This window comes from Pelophylax lessonae (genome assembly GCF_965119305.1).
Source record: "Pelophylax lessonae genome assembly, chromosome: 2".
In the NCBI taxonomy this organism is placed as follows: domain Eukaryota; kingdom Metazoa; phylum Chordata; class Amphibia; order Anura; family Ranidae; genus Pelophylax; species Pelophylax lessonae.
The window spans coordinates 452024716-452048382 of record NC_138769.1 but is presented as its reverse complement, the minus strand read 5'-3'; the positions used below and the strand labels follow the sequence as shown (position 1 = coordinate 452048382).

The following is a 23667-nucleotide window of genomic DNA, read 5'->3' as shown; positions in this document are numbered from 1 at the left end:
CGATTGTGGTCCTGCGAGCTGAAAAATCTTTGTGCAGGGTGAGGCTGTGAGAGGCATTGTCGCATACCAGTGACAGCGCGGCGTGGTTTTTACCAGCCATTTGTCACAGGTGGGTGAGGGTGGGTGAGGGTGGCTGTGGTTTGATGCCACATTCATCACACTCCAGATTCTGGCTGCTCCAATTTGAATACATTTCCCTGTTTGATGTTTGTGAGACATTCAGTTATCTTAAGGTTGAACTTCACTCTCCCAATCAACATTGATCATTTCTAATCCTCCTGCTTCTATCATTAGTAAATAGATAGGAAAGTATATCATATTAACTTTTTTTAAACTTTTTTTTTTTTTTTTACATTTCTTCAGTTACTTCCTGGTTGGCCTAGGCAAATGAGGTCATACATCACAGGAGTCTTCAGGAAGGAAGGAAGGAAGGAGAGGAAGAGGGATTTTCTCATCTAAGCACTCTCCTGCATGCATACTTGAGCTAAGGACAGGAAGTAAATGCTACATGAATCGTTTGCCCTTATTCAAGATGGCCACGACCAGAAATGCTAGGGGGTGTTTTTCAAAGAGATTTCTTACCAAAATAAAGCATGGAGATATGGATGGATGGGGGAGTTTGTTTTGAAGATTAAAAATGAATTAACTAGCGTTTTTAATTTGTGGTGCTCAGATGCAGTGAAGATCCACTTTAAATATGAATAAGAAAAACAACATTATGATATTTAGGACAGGCCAGGGGCCAATAGTGTTAGAAAGAACAGCAGCATGTCTCTAATATGTGAGCAATGTCTTTACGAGTAACAACGTTAGTGCAATTTTATAGCATTTTGATGATAAAGTGTCTTTACAATCAAGACCTTTTTTTAGTTTATTTTGAAAGATTGCAAAGAGAAGAACCATATTTCATTACTGATGGCTTCTTATTTGCAAGGGTGATGTCTCATGTTGGTGCTCGCTACTTGACACTGCTGTGCAATTTCCTCTCCAGCTCTAATTTAAACATTTATCCTGCAACATTCAGCAGCACATACCGGTGCTTTGACTTTTATGAATCCCTGTGGATGCTGTGTTCAGGCCATACAGATGAACATGCTCTACAAATAACAACCAAGCACAAAGGTCTATTTATTCACACTTGGCAGACTGAATACAGATTGACTGTCCCGCCTATAAATTTTCACATCATTTCAAACAAGGTAACCTAAGCCAAAAGAAGAAAAAAAGTCATGTCATAAAGTACTGAACACAGTCCGTTAGATTATGCTTCCATTTATTTACACAGGCCATCAGATGGGCTTCTCTCATTGCATTGCCTGACACTGCACAGTTGTACCACAATACAAGGAAGCTTTGTCAGATGTCCCAGGTACCCAGTTTTACACTAACATTTATTGCGCTTTAGATAAATGTAAACCTATGTCATCAACTTGATTTTTAGAACAAAATATTATATTTTACTCTAGGAACTGACCTGGCAAAAAAACAACAACAACAACACGGCAATAAAAGTATAATTGTTGATCCAATCAAATGTTTCATATTCCTATAGCACAAAGGACAGAAACCGATGGGTTTGTATGGGTCAAAACTCCACTTGCTTTAGGCTATGTTCACATCTTGGTGTTGCTATTACAGGCGTTTTTATGGGCGTTTTTTCAGGCGTTTTTGCAGGCGTTTTTTTGCAAGCGTTTTTAGATTGAATAGAGACCAATGGAAAACGCCTGTAATCTGCCCAAAAAGAAGCTCATGTACTTTTTTGAGCGTTGGGCATTTTGCTCACAGCGTCAAAACGCTCAGATCTGAACAGGGGCCATTGAAATGAATAGGATTTGTCTTGTTGGGCGTTTTGAGAGCTGATCCTAGAGCAGAAAAACTCCCCAAAAACGCCCCAAAACGCCTACATGTGAACGTTAATATTTCGAAGAATAACAATGACTAAGGTCAGCAACCAAACAGCTAGTCAATTAAAATGCATGTCTGAAATGCACGTCAAATGCAGGTCAGCAAATTACTTCAATGTGGATGACAGTTCTGAGGTCACGTTTGACCTGCTTAGCATTCTATTTTGTTTGTATGGATGCAGTATGTCCCTTGCACTTAAATACAAAGGCCAGTGCTTGACACCAGCACCCATGTACACAAACCCTAATGAGACCCCAACTTGATCCATCACTGCCATTCTGTGCATACCAGGTGAGTCCCTTTACATCGCAGAACTGATGTATGTGATATAGCCCATTTTTGATATGACAATAGGGTTGATTTACTACAGGCAAATCCGATGTGCACTAAAAGTGCACATGGAAGTACAGACACTGTAGATCGGAGGGGAACATGTAAGGAAAATAAAAAAAAACAGCATGATTGGATGATATAAATCAGCAGAGCTTCCTTTCATTTCAGATCTTCCCCTTAGATGTACAGCGACTGCACTTTCAAGTGCACAGTGGATTTGCCTTTAGTAAATAAACCCCTATGCTTTTTATTTAGCTGTCCACAAATCCTATTCTAGGATCAATAATTTTCTGCCTAACCACATTAGGACTGCCCCCCACACATTTACTGCGGCAGGCTGCCTCTCCTGCACGAACCCAAGTAGCCCTGCATTGGTTGCGTGGTGCTGCGGGGGGGGGGGGGGGAGGGAAAGCGAGTGCGCACCGCCAGCTGCGCGCTCCTGCCCCCACTAGGCAGCGGAGATGCCGATGCACAGGACTTGCCGCCGGGCTCCTGCGATTACTCCCCGCTGAGAGAGAAGGACGGTCAGCTGTTGAAAAAACACCTCTGACTGTTCTTCTCTCTGAAATGCTCACAGAGTGCCTGTGATTCCTTCATTTCAGATCTTCCCCCTCAGATCTACAGCGACTGCACTTCCAAATGCACTTGAAGTGCACAGTGGATTTGCCTTTAGTAAATCAACCCCATTGTGCAATAGCTCACAGCAACCAATTAGACCTTAGCTTGCACAAAAAGATGAAGTTTGATTGGTTATAAGCTTTCACATACTCATTTTACATAAAATGATATATATAAAAAAAGAGTGAATCTGCATTAGGTAACACTTTGGGTTTGATTTACTAAAGGCAAATCGGTTGTGCACTTTGCACCCTGCAAGTGCATTTGCACAAATTTGCCCCAGTATGTAGTTAATGTGGTAAAGCTCTGCTGATTTTCATCATCCAATCATGCTTTTTTTTTTCTCTTGCATCTGATTGGATATTCTTTACAATGTGAAACCTTACCACATTTACATTTACTATGGAAAATTAGTGCAACTGCACTTGCAAAATGCAAAGTCTATTTGTCTTTAGTAAATCCACCCCTATATTAACTAATGCGTGAAAAAAATCCAAACAACTGAGGATAAGCCTGAGGATAAGCCTTCTGTACAGTTGCCCTGTTGGTGATGGTCATGCATCTGAATTCACAATAAAAGACTTATCAGCACCTTTCCACATCTATGGTGGAATCTGTGGACTTTTTGCTATGATGAGCATTTTGCATTAACAGCATCAGCTACTTTATCACCCATTCACTTACATATATTTTTCATATATATATATATATATATATATATATATACAGGGCTTTTTTTCTCAGAGAATGGGTGCAGGAACTCCTCCCTTTCAAGTCACCCCTTGACTCGGCCCCTACCCACCATTAATTTGTTCCACCCCTTACCCACCTCCTAGTACCACCCCTTTTAGAGAAGACAGAACCAAGTATCATTTTGTGGTGCCAAGTATTTTGTATGGCATTTGTTACAATAGACCCTCCAGCAGTCAGCAACAGTAGATCCCTCCCAGCAACGATTGACCCCTCCCAGCAACATAAGACCCACCCCTCAGCCACAATAGATTCCCCACAAGCAACAGAAAACCTCCCTAGAACAATAGACGCTCTTCCTCCACAAAAATAGGTCCCCTGCAGCAACAATGATTTCCCCAGCATCAATAGACCCTCAAGCACATCCCAGCACCCCTTGCCATTACATACATGTAGCTCTGGAGGTGCCGGAACTGCGTTTCCCCACGTTCCTGCTGAAAAAAAGCCCTGTGTATATATATATATATATATATATATATATATATATGCTTTTTATGATTTTGTGGTCCATACATTATTTTGCATTTTATTGCTTAGTACTGCAGTAATTGTGTGGTCCATACAAAACTTTGCACTTTATGTATTGAAGTACTTAGATACTTTATAAGTTGCACATTTTAGCACTGTTATTATGCGATTTTGCACATTTTAGCACTGTTATTATGCGATTTTGCACATAGTTTATGCACTTTATTTTTGGCTAGCACATATGTATATGCATAAGCATTATTGCACTTTATAACACAATCCAACAGTGCTGCAAATTTTTTGCTTTCTTACTAAATATAAATTGTTTCAGAACTTTAATGTTAAACTATGTAAATGCTTATGAGTGTAACAAAACTGCAGGTATTAACTAAAGTCCTCTCCAACTGACCAAAGTTTGTGAGCTCCCTCTCCTGCGCCGGCAGCCTCTCCCCCTTCTTCCATGCGCTGGTCTTTATCTATCTTGATTGGCCCGCACAGGTTAATCATCCCTGCACAGTAGCACTGTGCCAGAAATTGAATCTGAAGCTCAATGTACATTCTGCATTGCCTGTCTCTTCTGCAATTAATTGCCTGCCTGCTCATAAGCTGTTAACTTTGTACTTTAGTTCTAATTTAAAAGGACATATAAAGAAAAACTAAATTCAGTTATGTATCCATTAAAATAATTATTTTTACAGAACATTAACGTATGTGTTTGAACCTGACTTTTGTAATAATTTGGTTTAATTTATACAGTATTCATATTTATGCATTACTCTTCTGTAGTTTGGTAGACAGGTTTGTTTTTGTTTTTTCCCTTATCCACTTCAGCTCTGGAAGATTTACCCCCTTTCATGATCAGGCCGTTTTTTGAGACACGAACTGTGTTACTTTAACTGACAATTGCGCGGTCGTGCGACACTGTACCCAAATAATGTATGTCCTTAATGTAATAATTGTATGTATGTCTTATAATGTAATAATTTATGTCCTTTTTTTCCCTACAAATAGAGCTTTCTTTTGGTAGTATTTGATCATCTTTGCGTTTTTTTTTTGCAATATAAGCAAAAAACAACCAACAATTTAAAAAAAAAATATTTTACTTTATGCTCTAAACCAGTGTTTCTCAACTCCCGTCCTCAGGGCACACTAACAGGCCAGATTTTAAGTATTACCTTGGGGAGATGAAGACTAGAATACTGCAATAACTGAGCAGCAAATTATATCACCTGTGATGTATTTCACTTTTCTTGCAAACCTGGCCTGTTAGTGTGCCCTGGACCAGGGTTGAGAAACACTGCTCTAAACCATATCCAATAAATTTTTTTTTAAAAAAATTGAATTTCTTCATCAATTTAGGCCAATTTGTATTCTGCTACATCTTTTTGTTTAACCCCCCCCCCCCCCCCTCATGCATTTTATCAGTGTTCACCACTTATAGTTGTTTATGGAAAATGTATTTACATTTGGGACATCTATGTAGCAATTCACATGTACTATTAATTTTGCATCCTTCCACATATACAATCATATCGTTTCATATATAATTGTTGGGCAGAAATCACAGATTGGAGTTTTTTTGATGTTTATATTGCTCCTATCTTGAATACACTACATCGTTTTTTGCAGCCGGTCAAAACGTTTTTTTAGAAATCAAGAATTTTTTCGTGACACCGTATACACTTTTTCATCATTTTTTATCATGATTACTTTTCACATTTTTTTACTTCAATGTCACCACTAAAAGGTTTCCCATACACATTTTTTCATTTATTCTATGTTTTTTATATATATATATCTTTATTCTATATATGATAAATGGACCAAAATATTGAATATGGGTTCCTTTACTCTTGATTGTTCCCTCACTTCAGCACTTATCACCAGTATATCTATTGTATTTGATTTATATTTATATATATGGAAAATGTTTTTTGCACAGTGTGTTTAAATTTGGATTTCGTTGGGGTCACTCTGTCTGTGCAATTAAGCCGTAGATTCCCAACAGCTGACCGATTGGATGAACAACTAGTTTGATGACTCCAATTGTTGCCAGCTGTATGTATGGGGTGTATATATGGCCGATGCACATCCAGAGTGAACTTGGTAATGAGTAAGTGACACATCCAGTCGTGAAACGCGTCTACCGTTTTTGTCCTGCACTCACAGTTTTTACCTGTATTTGCCATTTGATTGATGTGGAATAAAGACACTCCTTTTTCTGAATTTTATCGGAAGTGCGGTCATTCCTTTTTGCTCGATGTGATCCTGGATTGCGGATCCGACCAGCACCTGATCCCAGTCTCACCTGGAGCGGTCTCCCCAGCTTGGACTCTGCCTAAACCCCCCCCCCCCCCCCAAGTGTATATTGATTGGTTTGCACAAAAGTTATAGCATCTGCAAACTATGTTTATGGAGTTTTTATTTATTAATTTTTATTTTTACTAGTAATGGCGGTGATCAGTGACTTATAGCGGGACTGCAATATTGCAGTGGACAAATGGGACACCTAACTGATACTTCTGACACATTTTTGGGAACCAGTGACACTAATACAGTGGTCGGTTCTAAAATTATGCACTGTCACTGTACTAATGACATTGGCTAGGAAGGAGTTAATATCAGGGGCGATAAAAGGATTGTGACGAAGTTGGAAGTGACGAAACACGTTGGGGCTGTGGTTACACGGCAACTGGACGGTCATTCAGAAAGATTGTAGGACAATTCCCAGAGTCATTGAAACCAGCGTGGAGGTGTTGAGGACTCAGGGGATCGGATCGATTGGTGTTATTATATGTTAAGCGCTGAATTTATGAATTACATGTGAGTGGATTAGAACTCTTTTTTAAAAATACATGTTTAAATTTGTTACAATATCACACTAGTGTAGCTTTTCTTTCTACATGTTACCTATGGAGTGACTATTAGAGGAAAAGACCAGAGAGGATTCAATCCATCTACAGGATTTCACATTGCACTTTACTTATCAGAGCTTTTGCCCAACCATGCGAATGGGGGGCATCTATAATTTGTGAGTGTCCATCTGATGGGAATGGAAGTTTATGTTGCACAGCAGTGGGTGGGATCTGTGGGGATTTATTTGATTTTCATTCACTGAACTTTTGTTCATCTTACCCATTTTTGGACCTATTTGATTTCTAGTTTTCTTGGACTATGCACTTATCAGGATACTAATATTTTTGGACTTATATATGTATATATATATATTTTCATCATCATTATAGCACTCTGAGAGATGGGAGTACTTGTTTCACATTTTGTTTATATTAATTAATTATTCATCTTTTGCTTACTATTTTTCTCATTTATTTGTGCTGCTGGTGATTAGTTGCGATTTCAATTTATATTTAGATCAAAGGGTTAGCTGTGTGCCTAGCTGGTGCTTCAGTGTAGTGGGGAGGTGCTTTTTCTAGTGGTAGGTTTGGATCGATGTTCCTGCTCTACAGGAACACAGGATCAATGTCTTCTGTACTGATAGAACAGCAATCTGTCTTGTTGACATAGGCAGACTGGCTGTTCCGCCTGTGTACAGAGCGATCAGCAGGTGCCAGCGGACATCGGGTCTGCAAGACCCTCTGATCAGCTACCGCTGATCAGAGTCACAATGGGAGCTAGTTGGGGGGGGCACACACTCGCGCCTGATACCTGGAAGTGCAGGGTCACTTATATATACGTGATCCTGCACAGCCACCCTGTAGCAGTAAATGTGCTATAGGGCGGTCGGCAAGTGGTTGATTAAATGTTATATGTACAGCAGTTGGTTGAATAAAGTAACTTTTTAGGCCAGCTGTGTTTATATTGTAGGATGTTTTTGTTTTTTTTTTTACAGACAGAGCCTCTGCAAATAGCTGTCACTCGGGTAAGAATCCTTTACCAACAATGCATCCTCAGGACCAAGTTACTCCTTCTTGTTAAGGCAAGGGCTTTGAAGCTTTAGCTGTAAATCATACATTTCCTGCAAAAGTTTTATATGATACGTATGCCATAATTCATCATAACGATAGCACTAAAGAGGAGTAAAATGAAAAAGGTAACTACTGTTCTGACAGACTGCTTTTCATAGTGCACCCAGGACAGAGTTCAATCACTGGTGACCTTTTATAAAGTACTAGTCTTCAGCACAATTCATGGACTCAGAACTTGTTACCTTCCCTGTAAAGAACAGAAGGGAACAATCAAAAGAAGATCTCTTGCCTAATGTTGCAGGGCTCCAGGGACTCTTAGAGTAGCAATGACAAAGTTATAGTCATGAGTGGCTTTTCCACAGGTCATATTTCTGTTACCTCTACAGCTGTCGGTTTGCCCTTGTGGTTTCTCTACCATTCTATTGTCAATTAGTTGCTTTGTCCTTTTTCAATGTGGGTGAAATATTTCCAAAAGGAACATTCTAGGTGATTGATTATGTGGCAGATAATTGAAATCGGCTTCTAAGAGAACTAAAAAAGAAAACTCAGTTGAAACTATAGAATGTGGACATTACTGTAATAAATTGTGTTGTATGGAATGGCACGAGTATATCAAGCCAATAGGATTTTTTAAAACTACAATATATACTTACTACTATTTCCTATAGAACAGTGAGGCGACATAATCATTTTTTGCATTTTGCAAATAATTTTCACTGACATCTCATGATCCATCCATAAATGAAAGTACACAAGAGAATACCATTAATTAGTTTTATAATACACTTCTGCGCGTAGTACTTTCTGAATGCCCCCATTCACATGAAATTAAAGTTAAAAAAACACAGGCACACACATTCCATCTCAAAATGAAAATAAGAAGGCGCACCAGCCTAGTGCATTACCGTAAGAAACTTTAAAAGATAATAAAAAAAAACTCTATTATACTCACATAGAGAGAATAGTCACAACAAGCATTAGTAACAAAACACCACCAGATGCGTGTCAGTCAGATAGGTGCACTGACACACATTTTGAGGGACATGTCATCCTCCTCAGAGCTACACACATTCTATCTGCTCAAAGACCACCCCTTACCCACAGCTTCCACAACAAATCCATAAAACCATGAAGGCAGTTGTTGATGCAAAACATATATATATATATATATGTATATATATATATATATATATATATATATATAATTCTTTTTTTAGATAGAAGCTAAAAAGTTGAACCATTTCACAGATTTCCTTATGTATTTCAGGGTATCTGTTGGAGAGGTCCATGAATTTTAATTTCCTGTACCATGTCATTTTACAATTTATTTTATATTATGATGAATGCAACAGAAGGAGTAGGGCACCAAGGAATGTCCATTTTGAAGGAAAAGAGGTTAGACAAGCAGCTTTTTCCAAATTAGATACATTTTGTATCTAACTGCTAACTTTGCCAATCCATATCCTATGAACTAATAGAAAGATATAGAAAAACCTGTTATAGGGTAATCATATCCTTCAATCGACACACTTATCATTGGATAACCATTGTTACCATTGTACCCGATAATAGTAAAAAAAAGTTAGGAATCCCACCTTTACACATCAAATTAAAATATTTTAATGAAAATACCTCATTCAAAGTAATTTCCTGTTTCTTAATGTTGGTGAACTAACATAAACTATATTACCAAAAGAATTGGGCTGCTTGCCTTTATACGCACATGAATTTTAATGGCATCCCAGTCTTAGTCCATAGGGTTTAATATTAAGTTGGCCAAACCTTTGTAGCTATAACAGCTTCAACTCTTCTGGAAAGGCTGTCCCCAAGGTTTAGGGGTGTATCTATTAGAATATTTAACCATTCTTCCAGAAGACCATTTGTGAGGTCAGGCCCTAATGTTGGACAAGAAGGCCTGGCTTGCAGTCTCTGCTCTAATTCATCCTAAATGTGTTCTATCAGGTTGAGGTTAGGACTCTGTGCAGGCCAGTCAAGTTCCTCCACCCTAAACCCGCTCTTCCATGTCTTTATGGACCTTGCTTTGTGCACTGGTGTGCCGTCATGTTGGAACAGGAAGGGGCCATTCCCAAACTTTTCCCACAAAGTTGGGAGCATGAAATTGTCCAAAATGTCTTGGTATGCTGGCGCCTTAAGAGTTCCTTTCACTGGAACTAAGGGGTCAAGCCCAACCCCTGAAAAACAACCCCACACCATAATCCCCCCTCCACCAAATGATTTGGACCAGTTCACAAAGCAAGGTCCATAAAGACACTGATGAGCGAGTCTGGAGAACTGGATTCCGTAACCAATGCAATCGACCACTGTATGTAGTGGTCCACTTTGGATGGAACGTTATATTCATTAAGGGCCATATAAAGTGGAATCTGCTTGAGGGCCCTTTCACACGGGCATTCCGATCAGGTCCACCTGTCAGTTTTTCAGGGGGACCTAATCGAATTGCTCCATGCACCCCTATGGAGCAACGGTGTCATCGGTGACATGTCCGTTGACACCCGCTATTATCTGAACTGATCCTGTCCGTGAAATCCAGATGGATGGAAACCCTTTTTTTCCATCCGTCTGGAGGATCGGATCGGATAGGATCAGATAAAAATGGGCAGGAGGTCGGGGATCTGACAGGTCCGTCTCTGCAAAGTAAGCAGAGGTGGACCTGTCATCTTCCTGCTTAGCGGGGATCAGCGGATCGATCCCCACTGAGCAAAACGTAGTCCGCTGGGCAGAAAGCCCGTGTGAAAGGACCCTAAAGGTGGAAGTGTGCTGCTGTTCAATCAATTGGATTCTGTAACAAGTGCATTTGACCACTGTATATAGTCTACTCTGGATGGTAAGTCAGTCAGTCAGTGTGTGAACAGCTGTCAGTGGAGGATCTCTCACAAGATTTTCTATTTTGGACCCCACACCTATTGGACGCTTTCTGTTGAATTTCCTGTCAAGGACTTTGTGTTTTTAGCGCTGTACAGTGTTATAGCTGCAAAGGGTGGGCCGACTCAATATTGAACCCTACGGACTAAGACTGGGATACCATTAAAGTTCATGTGCGTGTAAAGTTTATTATTGTTGTATCTTCAGTTAAATGTTTTTTTTGTCCTTTGCAATTTGCTTTTAAAATAATAAATAAATAGATAAATAAATCCCTTTAACAATCTGTAGATCAATATTCCTCAGCACAATGCCTCATGTTGAGAGAATATTAGTCTATATTCTCTTTCTCAGCTGGAAGTACGTATACAGCTGGGCGTGCTCCTAGCTGGCTTCTGCTAACAATTTAGAACCAATCAGCATGGTTTCAAATCATGTGATCACCATTTCAGCAATGTCATGATGTTCACATGAGGTTTGTTAGTAAACAAACCTTGAAGGTTGCCACGGTCAGTGTATTTCTTTCTCTGTTCATGCACTTTACACAGGGAACAAAGTGCAATCTTTGAAAAAATTTGTATTATTATACTTGTATTATTTTGTAGAAAATATTTTTTTGTGACTTTTTTCCATTTGTCAGCCTACAAAACAATTACAAAAATATTTAGGTAGGAAAATTAGTCATAGAGTAATTGAAAAGTTAAAGTGCATGTAAACCCAATTCATGAAATTTGACCTGGACACATATATCTGTAGTGTTTACTTATCTCTCTCCAAAGCCTTGAGTCCTGTGTCTTTCTGCTGCTTCGTTCCTTTGTTATCAGCATGAGAACTTCTGACAAGCTCTCAGACACAGGAGATAAAGGCAGCTGGAAATCTGTGTCGGGGAGTTTGCTATAAATAGAATAGCAGAGAGCTGATTTCATAGCACATCTCTGCATGTTTCTTTCTTCCTCTGCCTATGTGGAGGATGTGCTTTTCCTCCAAACAGCTTTTACACTGTGTATGCCATGACTCCCCTCCCACTGTTTGAAGGGGAAGTAAACATTCTAACATGATGTGCACTTTCTAAAGAATACAGAAAGATGAAGACAGCAGATATTCATGTAAAACTTGTAAAAGATAATTGAATGCACATGTAATTTCATAGGTGCAATTTAGTATGTCTAAATGGAATACCTACCCATATGACAACACATGCAGCTGAAGTAGAAAGGCAAAACTCCAATATGTGCAATGAACTTTATTTGCGAGTTTTGACAATAAAAGTTACATTTACAATAAAAACATGGAAACATAATAACTAAGATCAGTGGACATTCTCTTGCATATTAATAAGTGTGATTGTTACATGATGTTAACCTTTAACGACATTAACCCTTGCCTGGGAAAATAAGACTACAGAGCAATACTTATGCCAATGAAGCCTAACAAAGCCAAGGATTTACAGTATATAATGCAGTTGGTATGACAATAATTAAGTCTAATGTTAGTTAATTTATTGATTGGCTTTCTTTCAGGGGTAGGTTGGGATGTTTCAGAGTTGAGCAGATACTGGAGAATCTTATCCACTTTGGTTTGTTGGGCTTCTGACCAGGCAGGTAGGGGGGTATTATAAAAATCTCAGTAGTATTCCAGGAAACAACCCACTATTTCATGGGAGATATGTATCAGATTACAGCTACTAGAGTCTATACTCAAAATATATGACTGTAGTCCAACCTTTTGGGGGGCTCTTGTCAGTATTCTGTTTGGTTTATTGCCCCATTCTTACAAAAGTCTCTTATAAAAGTGACACTAAATATGCAGTAAGGTATCCCAAACGCTAAAACCTATTTAGATTTGCACTGTCCCTGTGATAGGGCCTACCTTGTGAAGCAGTCACAGTTAGTATGTAGAGGTACTGAAATAGGCAGGCAACAGAAAGGACAGCGCTATCTGGGGAGATAATGACCACTAGATCCTTATGAATGGTGAAGACCATTGGAAAGTTTAATACAGTTTATTGGCAAAAAATTGCATTAAAACTTTTAGACATTAAAAGCCAATACAGTACCAGGCTGGTGGGTACAGATGTACGAGGGTTGTTGACCACTTGAATAGGAGTAACAAGGTGGAACAGGCTTGCAAGCCCCTCACACGGAGCCACAGATGTACAGGAGCCATAGTGGTCATTTTCCCCCCAGATATCGCTGTCCTTTCTGTTGCCTGACTAAACATGCAGTGTTTAATTGCCAAACATCACAACACTGTATTTATTTTAATATTAAAAAATCATCTGAGTACCTGATTTAATCATCGCTGTTCAGCAGTCACATGACATTTCCTAGGTCCAGGGAAAGATATGAGGGAGGAGTTTCTAGTACCCTGCTAAAGTAGGCTCACGATCAGCAGAAGACATCTGGACTATGAATCTGTGTCTGCACTGCGTTCATTGGTATCACATGACATAAAAAACTGCTTTCAGAATAGAGAATAACTAAATAATAACAATAAAGTGTTTTAAAGCTTATTAAAAATCTATATTTCAAACCGCCAAAAGGGGGATTCAACTTGAAAAATATATTATAAAAAAAAAAAGAAAAAAAAAATCTATATTTCAAAGCAAATGTTTTTCATGTTTTGCAGTAACATGGTGTAGGCAGAGTTTCAGTTGATTTAGAAAAGCTTTCACTTTGTTCACACCAGCCTGTGTCTATGATGTGTATGTATTCGGACTAACAGGGAGGTGAAGCTTCCATCAATCATTATCTTATATCCCACCCCCATTTGTTCAATTTCCATTTGCAAATTTTACATGCATCCCCTCTAAAAAGGATTTCAATGGAAACTGGAGCATGACCTAAGAGAAAATAAGAGTCATCGGAGGCTGATCTTACACATTGGAGGTCATATTGTTTAACCAGTTCTGGACCGGAAGGATTTGCTCCCTTAATGACCAGGCCATTTTTTGCGATTCAGCACTGCGTTACTTTAACAGAAAATTGTACAGTTGTGCAACACTGTACCAAAAAGAAATTGTTGTCCTTTTTTCCCCACAAATAGAGCTTTATTTTGGTGGTATTTGATCACCTGTGCAATTTTTATTTTTTGCGCTTTAAACAAAAAAAGAGAGACATTTCTGAAAAAAAATATATTTTTCACATTTTGCTATATAACATTCCCAAAAAAAAAAAAAAAAAAAAATTTCATCCTTTTAGGCCAATTTGTATTCTGCTACATATTTTTGGTAAAAAAAAAAAAAAAATTGCAATAAGCGTATTTTGATTGGTTTCCACAAAAGCTATCGCATCTACAAACTAGGGGAAAGATTTATGTAATTTTTATTTATTTATTTTTTTTTTTACTAGTAATAGGGGTGATCTGTGATTTTTAGCGGGACTGCGACATTGCGGCGGACAGATTGGACCCCTAACTGACATTTTTGACACTTTTGTGGGGACCCGTGACATTACTATTACTACAGTAATCAGTGCTAAAAATATGCACTGTTACTGTAATAATGACATTGGCAGGGAAGGGGTTAACCTAGGAGTGATCAAAGGGTTAAGTGTGAGCCTAGGGGAGTGTTTTCTAACTGTATTGGGGATGGGCTTGTGAAATGACCACAGAGACCTGTTATCCTATATAGCAGGATCACAGGCGCTCTGTGAGCATTTCAGAGAGAAGAACGATCAGAGGTGTTTTTTCAACAGCTGACCGCCCTTCTCTCTCAGCGGGGAGCGATCGTGGGTACCCGTCGGCAATTGCGGCCACCGGTCCCATGCATTGGCAACCCCGCTGCCTAGTGGGGATGCAAAAACGCTGCGCCGGCGGTGCGCGCTTACCCCCCCCCCCACAGCACCACGCGAGCGACCGATGAAGGGAGACAGTAAATGTTGCAGTAAATGTGCGGGGGGCAGTCATAATGTGGTTAAGCAGGAGATAATTCATCCTATAATAGGATTTGTGGATGGCTAAATAAAAAGCATAGGGTTTATTTACTAAAGGCAAATCCTCTGTGCACTTGGAACTGCAGTCGCTGTACATCTAAGGGGAAGATCTGAAATGAGGGGAAGCTCTGCTGATTTCTATCTTCCAATCATGTGCAAGCAAAAATGCTCTTTTTTATTTTCTTTGCATGTCCTCTTCCGATCTACAGTGACTGCATTTCCAAGTGCACTTGCAGTGCACATGTGTTGCAAAGTGGATTTGCCTTTAGCAAATAAACCCCATAGTCTCTGCGGTTGGCATGCAGGATGCACCAAATATCTAATGAATTGTCACTGAGGATCATTTTGAAACAACAGAGAAATGAATAGGACAAATCAGACACATTATGGGAGACTTCTAGAAGGGGGCCTAGTACTGCATTCAGATCCTTTCCTAATATGAGGGTGCCTTTCAGGAATGTAGAAAGTGCTCCTCTGTCACAGACTCTCAGGGAACTTATAAAATGTGAGCCAAAATGATCTGTCAAACAACTCAAGCCTTTCAAATCTCCAGGTTCAGATCACTTTACTGCATTTTATTATAATACATTTGCCCCTCAATTGTTCCCCTACCTGGTTAAATACTTTAATGCATGCACTTTGAAAGGTCTCCCCTTAGATATGAAAGACTAATAGAACTGACATCTGCATGATCCCTACACTTTATATACCTGCATTAACAAACCCCCTCATATGACAATTTTTAAACTCTAAAATTAGGCAATACGTAAATCCTTTGGAGTAAATGCTGTGCTACTCTAATAATACACCATATTTGAGTACAAAAAAAAAGGGCTATGTGCTAATACAAACAAGCAATCATGTGACAATCTACTCATAAGTTCATATATTCACATACCATAACTGTAAAAACTCAAGAGTCTTTAAAATATATACAGTCCATAAACTTAAGATCAAGTATGCTCCCAGTGAAAATAGTGAATGAAAGTTCATCTAAATAATTCCAAAGAAAAGTGCTCTGTGTGCATGCATTCTACCAATGTGCATGCTCTCCTTGCTCCCACCAGGGTGCACACTCAGCCGCAGGTGTGGACCCCTTGGGCTTATATTGAGGCAGGTCTACAAGGCTTGTAGATATATGTACCCAGAAGCATGGATTCCCCCTCATTAGGCTAGGTTCAAAGGGAAAACAACATCAAGAGAAAGGACACTGTGTAATACCAATATTAAAAAGACACACAAAAAAACCAAGGTATACACTCACATAGATTATTGCCATAGCCCGGCATGAGGAATGATCTGCCAACTAGGTAATGTTGATGTTGCTGCTGCTCCGCTATTCCTTGGAGCCAGCGTGCATTCCTCTCGGTTGAAGTGACGTGTTGCTTAATCAAAATACCCGCCCGCATTTCGTCATCAAGACGTCATCAGGAGGAACCATCATGATGACGAAAAGCGCAGGGGCAGGCAATTGGGTGGTATCAGAATTGATTAGTAATGACATATAAAATTCTATTTTAATGTGAAGAAGTAAAAAAGGAAATTAAAGCGTATCGGGATTTTCAAGTTGTAGTAACTCTAAACCTCAACTTGACTATATTTAGTTTCCTAATGCATTGCATAATAAACAATTGCCATGTATTTTTTCCTGTGTTCTTTTCATCCTTTGTTGCATCTCAGTGCTGCTGATCGCTTACTACTTTTTCAGCTATTTCCTGACTATATGCACTTAAAAAGAAATAGGGAAATAGGATAGGAAATAGGAATAGGAAAGTATATCATAATAACTTATTTTAAACTTTTTTTACATTTCTTCAATTACTTTCTGGTTTGCAGGCCTAGGCAAATTATGTCATACATCCCAGGATTCTTTAGGAGGGGAGGAGGTGTTTTCTCAGCTAAGCACACCCTCCTGCCTGCATACCTGATCTAAGGGCAGATAGATTTCAGAAAGTAACTGCCACATGAATCATCTGCCCTTCCTCAAGATGGTCACAGCCAGAAATGTTAGGTGGTGTTTTTCAACGTGATTTCTCAACAAAATAAAGCATGGAGACAAGTTTGCTTTGAGTATTAAATGTGTGTAGGATGAGTATTAAATGTGTGTAGGAACAGCCACTTGTAGTTTCCAGCAAGGCACATAGATACATAGTTACATAGTAGTTTAGGTTGAATAAAGACAATAGTCCATCCAGTTCAACCTGTGTAGGTGTGTGTGGCTGTAATCATTTCTCATACCCCTTAACCTTCTTAGCGGTATTCCCGAGCATGGCTCGGGGTTAAATTTCAGAGCCAAAAGCGGTAACCCCGAACCACACTCGGGGTACCGCCAGAAGCATCGCTGGATACTGTAAAAGAGGTTTCTTACCTTGTCACCGGGATCCAGCGATGTATCTCACCGGTATGCGGCGGCGGATCTTCCACCCGATCCTCTCCATGCCCCGACTTCCGTCTCCTGCCACGTGACGTTCGCAGGGGGGTGGAACCGGCGGCAAATTCAAATGTAAAACACACCAAACACACCGATACCATTCAAAATAAAATAAATTCACATTACATTGCCCCCCAGCGCCCTTTCCTGCAGTTTTACTGTACTTTTTATGTGTATATATATATATATATATATATATATATGTATATATACATACATACTTTAACTTTTTTATAGTTTTTTATTATATTATAATTTATGATTTTGTGTCTCAAACTTTATCATACCCGAGATGTTATAAAGAAGAACGCACAGTAAAAAAAAAAAAAAAAATGTAAATAGTTGGTTTGGGCTGCTCATTCTCAAGAATTACATGCAAAATAATGGTACCGCTTTCAGCAACTAAAATCCAAAAGAATCATACCGCCAGGGAGGTTAATGCTCTGATCCTTGATCACATGCAACAGGGTGACAACCAAGAGTCCAGTTGAAAGACAGCTGTCACCCTGTAACAAGACGTGTCCAAACACACACCAATAGGTAAGATACCCAGGTATTCTTTTAATGAAAGCTGCATATTTAAAGAGTTGGAAAATAACCTTATTTCCTTTTAATTACAAAAAGCATAGAGGAGAATGGCATTACCTGTTGACAGTCATCTTCATCACTGCTTAGCTTCAGGTCATCTTCAAGCACTCTAATAGAGACAAACATAAAATTATATGCTTAGTTTATTTTTAAAATAAAACATAAGCAACAGTAATGTTACCAAACAAAACATTCTGCATCCCACTGCAAATGCTCTTGTGCCACTGAGTCTCCTAATTAGCAGCGTGTAAAATGATTATGGTTGGCTTTGAAAAGTTATAATTACCTAAGAAAACAAATGTTGGCCCTGATCTGGCATATGAGGAAATGATTACAGATCAGGCAACATTTATGAACTGCAGTAGGAAACAAAGCTTAATTATGTTTATAGATTGTTTAACAGTTCCATTTACCGTTCTATGCAAATAGGATATTTAAAAGTCTCTGACAAACAATTCAAGTAACAATATAAAGTCCTGTGTGTCAATAAGCTTATGCTTTCTTTAAGCAGGTTTTGCATTCCTATAGAAGTCTATAGAAGAGCAAAATCCACTGAAAGCAGCTCAAATGCAGGTTAGAAGGGGGTCAACTGCAGGTCACATGCACCTGTCAATGAAAATTGAAAGATCTCAGTTTGAATATCTGAAAGTGCCTCAATCTGATGTCAAACAGATGCCATTAAGCTCATTGACCTCAATGCTAACAGATATGCTAAGGACCATTGATGAACTGCTTGCGTAAATCAGTAGTAGTTTTATTGGGTAATATCTGTTCCATTTCCCATTATGTGAATTTCAGACCGATCAGGACTTACCTACCAATACTATCCCTACATCTAAAGATAAATGATTGAATGATTTTTCTATATTTAAAGGCATTGCCAGGTTATGATAAAGTCGCTAAAAGAAACCAAAAAGCCCTCCACTATACCATATACAAATATATGGTATAGAGCCTTTTTAAAAAAAAGATGGTATCTACATGCTTAATGCTTATAACAATCTTCACTAAATGGTGGCCCGTGGTCTGCGTCCAGCCCGAGTCACTGTTCCATTGGGACAGGCCGCTGTCCTGTCAATTAGGAGCCCGCTCAGCCATCCTCATTGGTGTCATCCTCATCAAGCTCCGCATGAACTGCGGGAGGCTGATATCGGAGGGAGTACAGCTTCGGATGGAGGACGGGACTTAAAGTTAACTACCAGGTGATTGGTTGCTAGCAACCAATCACAAGCTGGTTACCAGGAAACATTGTTCAGATCCCACCCTCCTTCCAGAGCTGTCCTGCTTCAGATGTCAACCTCATGCCTCTGGCCATCCATGCGGAGCTGTCCTGCTGCCAATATCTGCTCTAGACTAACGTGCCTTCTGCCTTGTGTAGGTAGGACCTTAAAGAGAACTGTTACTGCTGTGAATGATGTGGAGGGCCGAGGACAGGAATCTGAAGATGGGGGGGAGCGGAGGACAAGAATGTAAAGGGTGAGGGGGTAAGGAAAGGAATGTAAAGGGGGACTGAGGACAGGAATGTAAAGGGGTAATGGGGACAAGGACAGGAGTATATGAGGAAGGCAGTGCATGAACCACACCGGGATGCAATGGATAAAGAAGTCAGGTGAACATCCAGTATAGAAAGGGTTAACAGTTTATTGGTATTGGTATTGATAACCGAAAAACAAAGTACATAAAATGCTTACATCTCCCTGGGCTGGAGTGGACAAGGGCACTTGGCAGCAAGCAACACGAGTGCGAGGAGGTCAGTCTCCCAGGACCGCTGAGTGGTGTGTGCACAAAGCCGGAAACCAGCCAGCGCGAGGATGAAAGGACTCTGTTGTAGTTCCGGAGCGGTGACATCAGCCAGACAGGCGCCACTTGCACTTGTGTTGCTTGCCCCCAGGTGCCCTTGTCTTATTTGCAGAAACATACAAAAAGTAGTCCCTGAAGGGTCAGGGAAACTTAAATTACGCTGCTCCAAGCTGGTTTAGCGCTCACGTAAACATGCAGATTTTTTTTCATGAAGATGGATGGAGCCAAATACAGGACCATTCTGGAAGAAAACCTGATGGAGTCTGCAAAAGACCTGAGACTGGGACGGAGATTTGTCTTCCAACAAGACAATGATCCAAAACATAAAGCAAAATCTACAATGGAATGGTTCACAAATAAACATATCCAGGTGTTAGAATGGCCAAGTCAAAGTCAAGACCTGAAACCAATCGAGAATCTGTGGAAAGAACTGCAAACTGCTGTTCACAAACGCTCTCCATCCAACCTCACTGAGCTGTTTTGCAAGGAGGAATGGGCAAAAATGTCAGTCTCTCGATGTGCAAAACTGATAGAGACATACCCCAAGCGACTTACAGCTGTAATCGCAGCAAAAGGTGGCGCTACAAAGTATTAACTTAAGGGGGCTGAATAATTTTGCACTCCCAATTTTTCAGTTTTTTATTTGTTAAAATAGTTTGAAATATCCAATAAATTTCGTTCCACTTCATGACTGTGTCCCACTTGTTGTTGATTCTTCACAAAAAATTACAGTTTTATATCTTTATGTTTTAAGCCTGAAATGTGGCAAAAGGTCGAAAAGTTCAAGGGGGCCGAATACTTTCCCAAGGCACTGTATATATATATATATATATATATATATATATATATATATATAGCTATATACAGTATATATATTAACCTCAAGAAGCCTGTACTTGGCATAAAAGGTGTAGGAAAAAGAGTTTTATTCAAGTGTGTCCCCAAGGCAAGTGTGTCTATCAGAGCAAGCAGTTGTTAAAGTGCACTTACACAAAGTCATAAAATAAAGTACCAAGTGTCTCGGTCCTCTTAGCAATTGAAAATGTACAGTAACTGTTTATAGCATTTTCTGCTGTTATCTGTAGTCAATCGTATTGTGTCCACAGTTGTATTGCAGTAAACTACAGTATACAACCAAATTATAATTTGATTAATAATCACTTTCATAGGAAATTCTTACTGTATAGCTGTTGTATTAACTCTACACAGTGCTACTGTGGCACTGTCTACCAAGCATATCTGACATAAAACATCAATGCTAAGCAACCATTTCAGTGAAGCATGCCACATCATATTATATAAATAACACCATGTCATTTTAAAATAAGTGATGGTTTATTAATGGTTCAGTAACCTAGCAAAGCCCTGTTCATTTAAAAACATCCAGTCTAGTTTTAACATGAAAATCGATTTTGGAATTCCTTTAGATGGGGACCTGCTCAATGTAAGGCTGTTGTTGTAAAAGCAAAAAAAAAAAAAAAATCCTTAAATGTTTAGTATATACTGTAAAAGGGACAGGCTCAACTGGTAGTTGCAGCGGCAAACTATGCATGAGTCAGGGACACCCAAGAACATACCAAGCAGGTTTGTCCTGCACATTTGTTTTTTTTTTTTTTGTATTCTGTCAGCAGTCAGCCTTTTTACCCAGCAGCAGATTCCCCACAGCAGAGAGAGCTAGAGAGCCCCTGAGCATCAGTCAACTATATATAACTCTTTATAACGCTATAAAATCATGTAGACAGCTAAGACTAATAAGGTCTGGCTACCAGGTAATATAAGAACCTAGTAAAGGAGGCTTTGTTCTACTCAAAACTCTATAAAGACTCCATGCTCCACGACACTAGACATAATATATTATGATTAAAAAACAAAAAACAAATTTGTTTTCCTTATTTCAGTCATGAATCCTGGAGCCGTTCACAATATACTGTATATGTGAGAAACCTAGTTGACACACACAGACTACAATCCTGCCAGCCAGTGCCTTGCATAACATAAAAATTAAAGACATAAGGCTTGATTCATGAAGAAGGATTCAATACAGTTAGTGGAAGTAGCCAAAAATGATGATTAATGTGCTGCACTGCAATAACCACTGGAGATTACAAACTGCTGCTGGAAAATTGCAGAAAAGACTCAGATGAACCTTTTGTTAGATGCAAGATGTAACTATTGAAATATGAAATACTGTTAATTTATATTTTCCATAATTCTGGATACATACAGTGTATATATATATATATATATATATATATATATACCCACCTGTAATTGAACCTGCAATGTGTCAAATTTAAGGGTTTAGGGATCCATTCTTCCAATTACTTAGAGGAATCAGAGACACAATTTACACTACCTGAGCCCCCCCCCCCACCCCACCTACCACCATAACAAAAAATATAAACCTGTATGAGCTGGTTTCAATCCTCTGTTGCTGTATTTGACTTTTTTTTTTAGAAAATGATGGTAACATGTTAAGGATGAATGATCTTATAACCGGAGGGTCTAGAATAATGAGGACACAAGCAACATGACCTTGCTCCAGTTACATTCCACTGTATAAAGAGAACTGTAGACATAATATTGTTACAGGGCACAAGAATTTTGTTTAGTTTTAGAATCTATGAGGCACATTTTCCATCTTCTAAGTTCTGGAAAGTGTCTACACAATTACATGTGTTTGGTTTGGCTATGTCCCAGATTCTGCATGCATTTCATTTTTTTCTTTGCTCTGAATTAGCAATTTTTCTGTGGAATAACACAGAGGCTGAACAACATAGTAATGGTATAAACAGAAAGAGGATTTTTTTTACTTTATTGAAGAAGAAAAATACCTGAATTTTTTTTTGTTTTTTTAAGTTTATAGTTTTCGTAAAAAGTGGATTTGATATTACAACAGTTTTACTTGGTTCCATTTTGTTATTAACCACTTGCCGACCGCTCACATGGGTGCTACTGCGGCAAAGCGGCTCGATTCCGTCCAGACGTAGACCTACGTCGCTGGACTCCTCCCCCTGTGGGCGGCGCGTGCGCCCCCGCCGGAGGCTCGCTCCCGCTGTATTCAGTCACAGCGGGAGTCGGGCCAGGGGAGGAGCGGGGGCGATCTTCGGGGATCGAGTGTGGAGATCCGCCCGCTTGTGTAAACAAAGCGGGCAGATCTCCTAAGTGACAGGCAGGGTCAGATTGCAAGATTCAGCATAGCTGAACCTGCCATCTGTCCCTGTGTCACATGGTCCCCTCCCCCCACACACGTCAGTAAGCACCAGGCATACATTAACCCCTTGATCACCAATAAAAATTAACCCCTTCCCTGCCAGAGTCATTTTTACAGTAACAGTGCATATTTATAGCACTGATTACTGTAGTAATGTCACTGGTACCCCCCAAAAGTGTCAAAAATGTCAGTCAAAGGTCCGATCTGTCTGCCGCAATGTAGCAGTCCCGCAAAAAAATCGCAGATCGCCACCAGATTGCCGCCATTAAACAATAAAAAACAATAAAAATTACATAAATTTCCCGTAGTTAGTAGCTGCGATAACTTTTGCGCAAACCAATCAAAATACGCTTATTGCGATTTTTTTACCAAAAATATATAGCAGAAAACAAATTGGCAAAAAAATTTTGATTTTTACATTTTTTTGGGGGGAATTTCATATAAAAAATGTGAAAAATATTGTTATTTTTTCAAAATTGTTGCTCTTTTTTTGTATATAGCGCAAAAGGTAAAAATTGCACAGGTGATCAAATACCACCAAAAGAAAGCTCTATTTGTGGGGAAAAAAAGGACATAAATTTAATTTGGGTACAGCATTGCACGACCCCGCAATTGTCTGTTAAAATAACGCAGTGCCGAATCGCAAAAAATATGGCCTGGTCAGGAAGGGGGTAAAATCTTCCGGTCTTAAAACGGTTAAAAATACGCTCATTGACAATTTTTTTGTCAAAGACATGTAGCTAAATACATTTTGGCCTAAATATATGACAAAAATTGAATATATTGGATATTTTTTAACTGTCAAACTAGAAAAATATTGTT

The 23667-nt window shown here is 39.2% G+C and overlaps 1 protein-coding gene across 2 annotated transcripts in view; it reads right to left on the bottom strand.

The window, feature by feature from the left end:
* Positions 1–23667, bottom strand: part of AFF3 (ALF transcription elongation factor 3) — a 538616-nt gene that overhangs the window by 84345 nt on the left and 430604 nt on the right. For both annotated transcript variants that reach the window (XM_082245997.1, XM_082245998.1), the window contains exon 6: positions 17889–17940. In XM_082245997.1, the coding sequence (XP_082102123.1) occupies positions 17889–17940 (52 nt within the window). The remainder of the gene's footprint in view (positions 1–17888; positions 17941–23667) is intronic.